The sequence below is a fragment of the Cyprinodon variegatus genome, unplaced genomic scaffold (genome assembly GCF_000732505.1).
Source record: "Cyprinodon variegatus isolate N-32 unplaced genomic scaffold, C_variegatus-1.0 Scaffold759, whole genome shotgun sequence".
Classification (NCBI taxonomy): Eukaryota; Metazoa; Chordata; class Actinopteri; order Cyprinodontiformes; family Cyprinodontidae; genus Cyprinodon; species Cyprinodon variegatus.
Window position 1 is genome coordinate 390434 of NW_015151212.1, and position 6894 is coordinate 397327.

General features: G+C 38.7%; 1 protein-coding gene across 1 annotated transcript in view; it reads left to right on the plus strand.

Moving 5' to 3' along the window:
- Positions 1 to 1983: 1983 nt before the first annotated feature.
- Positions 1984 to 6894, plus strand: part of LOC107098223 (cylicin-1-like) — a gene marked incomplete at its 3' end in the record, with an annotated part of 13198 nt that continues 8287 nt past the window's right edge. The window contains exons 1-4 of the mRNA XM_015395749.1: positions 1984 to 2236; positions 2500 to 2591; positions 2794 to 2892; positions 6427 to 6552. Of these exons, the coding sequence (XP_015251235.1) occupies positions 2215 to 2236; positions 2500 to 2591; positions 2794 to 2892; positions 6427 to 6552 (339 nt within the window). The remainder of the gene's footprint in view (positions 2237 to 2499; positions 2592 to 2793; positions 2893 to 6426; positions 6553 to 6894) is intronic.

Consider the following 6894-nt stretch of genomic DNA (forward strand, 5'->3'; position numbering starts at 1 on the left):
AAATACACTTACAAGCGCTGAACAGGAGAGTGTAAACGCCTCCATGATAAATCCCAGAGGGACGAAACAAGCTAGCAAGGTCGCTTCAGCTGCAACTTCCGTCTAAACTTCAAAATAAAAGCCGGGTTTGTCCACCCAGTCACGCTTGAAGGAAAAAATACAGAAGAACCCTTTCTTATCACCTTAATAATTAATTTAATATAATTCACTTTATTCATATAGTGGTAATTCAATACAATTGTCATCCCAAACGCATTTTATAGGGACAATTCAGTCAGACTATGCGTTCAGATTGGTTAAAGGAAAAATTCAAACTTCTGAAAGTACTTTAAATATGAAATTATGTTTTTTTGTTTTTTTTTTTTTTTTTATTGAGCATCAGTGGTACATTATATAATTTCCATTACAAGAGGCATGATACTCATATTTATATTTTACCCCCCATCCCAAGAACCGTTTGGACACCAATCCAGCAGGAGTAGATAATTAAAAGTAATACAAAAATTGGAAATAGCTAAAAAATAAATAAATAGGAGATATATACATATATATACACATGCATACATATATACTTACACATACCCATACATTTCCCTTTTGGGGAAACCCTGTTGGAAAATATAGAACTAAAAAAAAAAATAAAATACAAATAAATCGATGTACAAAATTAAAGAATGGCATTTAAAAAACATACAACCAATGTAACAGTTTGTATTTTGTTTCCCTTTTTATCCAAATCTTGACATTGATTTGACTAAATGAGTCACTTCTCATACACAAACGTAAAGCACGCTCTTATTTGGTAGTTTAAGTCTCATTTCCTGTATTCCCATTTCTCGCAGCTTTACAACTTTTTTTTAAAATGTTGTGGTCTACAGAAGCAGTGGCGGTTCTAGACCAAATATTCCAGGGCGGCCAGCGTGTTTTCATGGGGGCCCAGAAAAGCATGAAATAATAAACAGGGCAAGGGATTCAAATATATTAAGATCACTGCATGAAGTTAAATTCCTATTCATTTAGGTTTAATTAAAATTCTGTCTTATAAGGTCAATACTCATTCATATTTTTGACTTAATTTAAGTTAAAATTATAGTTTTCTATAAAATCTGAATTAGAACTCAAGAACAACTGATAAATTCAGCTGCAAAAAGTTTTTATTTTTTATATTTTTAACTATGTATGCTGTTTTTATTGTACGGTTTTGTTTTAACTATGAATTTTGTAGCACTTTGAGATTTTTTTTAATGTAAAGTGCAATACAAATAAAATGTATTATTATTATTATTATTATTTTATTTTGATAAAAACATTTAGCAGATGAAAACTCGGATCCTATCTTAATCCTACTGAAGCTATCACCTTCTTGTTTTTAAATAATTAGTAAAACAGAAATCTTAAAGAGAAAAAAGGAAGGAAATGGATCAAAAAGGAGCTATCAGTAACCATGTCTGTTCCATTACATATCATCATTATAATTTCTTTGAGTATTATGTCTTCAGTCCAGGGGTCATAACAGGGACCAGGACATGATCTACAGGGGCACTAGCCCCCGTTGGCTCCTTTCTAGAACCGCCCACGTACGGAAGCCTTAAAGCAAAAAAGCAAACTAAAATTCACTTTTTACTATGTATCAATCATCCTCTGGGAGGCCATGACTTAAAAAAATAAAAATTAAACATAACGCCGTAATTTAACGCTTTATCATTTCTCCAGTCTCTGTTTTATGATTTTGTCAAAAAAATAATAAAATAACAGAGAGTAAGAAACAATTGGCCCTGATTTCCTTGTTTGATGCAATCGGCGGTGTGGATCCCGCCTCTGGCCGCAGAGGAACCGGTATTACCAGTTGGCTCAGCCCAGTGAGCCTCCCCACCTGTGAAAGGCCCACAAAGTAAACAGGGCTGCTGTCTCCATGTAAACGATGACTCTGTCAAAACACCACCTCATCAGATACAGGTGAGAATGTTATTATGTTAGAGAGCGGATATTTCTACCAGAACCACCTGATCCTGCAAACAGGAGGCTTTGACATTTCCTCCTCAGTATCGCTTTACTCTGAAACCTGTTTGCGGAAGAGTCCTCTTTTTTTTTTTCCAGTACACACCCACTTTTCCTCCCCACCCACAAACTTTTAAGAGAGGCACACCTTTCCTCCCAGGTGAGTCTGTCAGCAGAGACCTGGCCCTCCTATAAGGAGGAGAAGCTCGGACTGAGATGGATTCCTCGCTCTCCATAGGTTTGCACTCCATGCTAATAGTTTGCAAATACATTGATAAGTTGTATCAAAGGACAAGGTATACTTATGCTGTCATTTATTTTAATGTACATAAACCTTGTTGCATTGCTTTAGATAACCAAATGAGGTATATTTAATCTTGTTTGAATGAGTTAACTCTGTTTTGAGGAAGTCAGATTGTACTAAAGTACATCCACATAAAACGCCTCATTTGCTTTGTTGGAGCAGTAAGATTTTCTTATGTTTCTATTCCTGTTCACCAGGTGGAGCAGAGCCTGCAGCAGATGCAGATCTAAGCGGCAGGCAGCAGACAGAGGGGCAGCTTGGACAGCCCAAAGCAATCCAAGATGATCCCGTAAGTTTGAGGGACACACCCACCTTCAAATAAGGCATCATGCATCTGGTTAATCTGATAAAACGCACAATATAAAATTAGATATGCAAATTCAGAGGTGTTGGAAAGTAACCGGTCTGTGTCATGCACTAAACAGGCCCTTTATGAGGACTTCTGGTTATTATAGGAAGTTAATATTTACTTCTTTTTTTTTTGTTTTCAGGAGATGTATACCATGGACAGCTCTCCAGATAGTGATGATGAGGGTATCGACAAGAAAACAAAGAAGAAAAAGAAGCTGAAGAAAAAGAAGAAGAAGAAGGTAGGTGCAGAAGCTGCATCACTGGAATGGCAGCAGAATGAGAAATGATGAAACGTTGACACTCATCCTGCGGTCAGTTTAGGGTGTGGCCTCAGCTGGGAGACACAGAAGGGGAAGCGTGCTGTCAATCCTGCCGGCTAAAGCCGCTTTAGGGGGATAGCTGATGGAAAATTTTTACTGAACTGTGTGAATCAACCGCTGCGTCTGATTTTAGCATATTTGCAGGAGGTGTGAGTAACTTTCCTTTGTGTGCAGCTGAGTGTTTGTAGAGCTCCACCCTGCCATTACATTCCTCCACCCGTCTGCAGCTCAGCCTCATTCCACTCTGTAAACTGACTCCTTCATTAGGATGTAGGAAGATTTTTAACTATCAGCGATTTGTAAACCATCTGACTTCAGCCACGGTTTGGCAGAAATCAACCAATAACCTGAGTGCAACTAAATGTGAACAAAACAGACCCTGGAGACAAAAATCATGTAATTGGGTAACATCTTACTTTTCTGTGAACCATCTTTTCAAATCGAAAACTTGATTCTATTTTTTGATAGTTCCTAATCCTTAAAGGAATAGTACACCCAAAACATGATTAGCCTTCATTTTCTACTCACCCCCATGCTGAACAACACTCTGGAGTACTTTTTTGATATCTCAAATGCATCTGGAGATCTGGGAGGCTTCTTGCTGTCTGCTGACATTCAAATAATGGAGGTCTATGGCGCCCGAGGCAGAAAGGTCCATAAAAGTCCACAAAAAACGTGTCAATATTCCTCCATACTGCTCGTCCAATGTATTCCAAGTGTCCTGAGTGGGTAGCGTCCAGAATTTACTCGAAACGAAGTCATTTAGAATGTTTTTAGAGCATAAACAGTAGTGTATAGGATTTCCTGAAAGCGCGTTCACGAGTCTACGGAAGCCGGCAGACCAAACCAGATGAAAGTGCGCATTCAGCGTCTGCTCTGCCGATAATGCAAGCGTAGAAGAAGAAATGTGCTGTTTACCTGTGCAAAGAAAGAAACAACGAAAGAAAAATGTCTGAGGACTTCAGTGTTGAGGAAGAGCATGAGTTCTTTGCCGAGCTGAATGCGCTGGTTTGGTTTGCCGGCTTCCGTAGCGTCGTGATCGCGCATGTGCGCGCTTTCAGGAAATCCTATACACTACTGTTTATGCTCTAAAAACATTCTAAATGACTTCGTTTCGAGTAAATTCTGGATGCTACCCACTCAGGACACTTGGAATACATTGGACGAGCAGTATGGAGGAATATTGAAACGTTTTTTGTGGACTTTTATGGACCTTTCTGCCTCGGGCACCATAGACCTCCATTATTTGAATGTCAGCAGACAGCAAGAAGCCTCCCAGATCTCCAGATGCATTTGAGATATCAAAAAAGTACTCCAGAGTGTTGTTCAGCATGGGGGTGAGTAGAAAATGAAGGCTAATCATGTTTTGGGTGTACTATTCCTTTAAGTATGGGGTAAGATACCCGTAAATAATGTGTGCAGTGTTATCTAAAATCTATGAATGTAAGTCAATATATGTAATTACATTTAAGATTAGTCGATTCGTCAAATATGAGATCAGATTATTCATTGGTGAGAAAACGAGTTTAGAAGTTACAAATCTGCAAATGCACAAGTATAAATGACAAAGAAAAAAGTAAAATTTTATAAGCAAAGATGAAGCTTTCACACTCCTAACCAGATGGAAGCAAGTTTGCACCTGAAGGTCGTTTGCCCTCAAATGAGAAAAGCAGACGAAGATGAAGATAAAACCTATTGATTGTTGCAAAGATTGATTAGTTTCTGTCGGGTTCATAAAATGTAGGTTTTTGCTTAAGAAGAACTGAAATAAACAATTTATGGATACAATTTCTGCAGAAAGGAGAGACAGTTGAACCCTAGACCCAAACACACCGTCTCTCACTGGACCTCCTCTGCAGAGCGTTTATTAACAGAACATGACGCATGGTTACAAACAGAGTATTGTTCTGACAGAACAATTGATCAGTTCATGAAGACAGGATGCTCCATCAGAATGACAAGGCAGGATGGTCTCCTGACTGAATCATGACACAGGAGTGGAGCAAAAATGTTTTATAAGCACACATTAATTTTAGAATCATCATTGAATAAACCTAACAGTTTCCACACTGCAGAGATATTGGAATCTGAGCTTAAATGTCAGCCAAACCCATTTACACAGGAACAGATAAAACCTTTCAATAAACCAAACATTACCCGCCACACATCTGACTCGATAACCATTTAAAACAGGCATCCCCAAAGTCGGACCTCGAGGGCCGCTGTCCTGCAGGGTTTAGAGGTTTCTGATCATTGCAGTGAAACAAAAGCCTGTTAATCAACTATCGATATAAATCAGCTGCGCTGGAGCAAAGAAAACTCTAAAACCTGCAGCACAGCGGCCCTCAAAGACCGACTTTGGGGATGCCTGGATTATAACAACTATTTTCATTAATTTCAGACAGAACTAATCACATACTTGTATTATACTTTACCGCTCTTACAATATTCACCACTGTTAGGAGCCATTTCCCTTTTTCCTCTGAGCATGGAGCAGCCGGCTTGCTTGGACTTGCAATGAATCATGGGATACCCAAGGCTACGTAGCATTTGGCTCAAATGGAGCGCAAATGTAGAGTCTTCCAATCTGAACAGAGTTGGCTCTACGCTATGACTTAATCGGCCGACGAATCTGGCCTTCGGAGGACGCAGTCGCTGAATTCGAACTTGGCGTAGTATATGTAATATCTTTCTTTTCGTCTTCTTCCTCTTCTTGTTTGAAGATTTTTTATAACAACTTTCAGCTGAATTACTGCCACCAAGTGGTAGAAAGTGACACAGCTTAATTTGGTGTCGATTTCTACCTTGAGTTGACAACAAGGAACAAATACAAATCTTTAATCTATTAACAATACTTACATTGGCAAATCCAGACATCCATGCATGTGTTTAATGACAGTTATCTTACCACATTTAATTTTCATTTTAACTTCCTCGGTAGATTTTCTTTAAACTGCTTGCAGACATTTCAGAATGAAGCAGCAGAACTCCAAAAGAAGAGAGAACATTACCTCTATTTCAGCCTCCCTGCACAATAAAGGATAAATGTTAAAGTTTAGATTCTTACATTCAGGGAACCACATAGCCAAGCTCTGGAATGCGTGAATAACTTATTGATGCCATATTGTTCCTCTCTGACTCTAAGATCAGCTGGTCGGAGGTGGCTGATAGAACTACAGGCCGATTCTAAAACTGAAGGAGATCAGGCTCTGCAGGCAGTGGCCCCAAAACTCTGAAATTCAAATCACTTTGTTGCTGCATGAACTCCAATGACTCATTTCAGAAACAATTAAAGACTCGAACTCGACTGCACATGTATTTGTTGTATTCTTGTGTTCCTGTTTTAATTATTTGTGACTCTGCTCACCGTGAAAGCTGCTCTACAAATATATTTGATCAAAAAAAAAAAAAAATTAATTAAAAGAAGTAACTTCCTTGCACCTTTCTCAACAGGACTCCAGTTCATCATCTTCATCATCATCATCGTCATCATCATCGTCGTCGTCTTCTTCTTCCTCCTCCTCCTCCTCTTCATCTTCTTCTTCCTCCTCCAGTAGCTCCTCAGACAGTGATAGTGAGGTAAGCTGTTTTACGTATTTAATTGCTGTTTATATGAAAAGTAGACTTTTGATAATTTTGATGCCCCCAAAAAAAAGGAACTACAAAAAACTCAAACTTTATTACAAAGTCTAAATATAAGAAACACCCAAACAAACAAACCAAAAAAAGAAAAAAAAACTTCAATAGTCGGTTTCTTTTCTCTACACCACATATGTCAGAGTCAAGGCCTGCGGGCCAGATCCGGCCCGCGAGAAAGTTTTTTACGGCCCCTGGGATGATCTTGATTTATTATTAGAACCGGCCCGCAGACCGCAGATCTTTTACACGCACCAATACTACATTTCCAACAATGCAATGGTG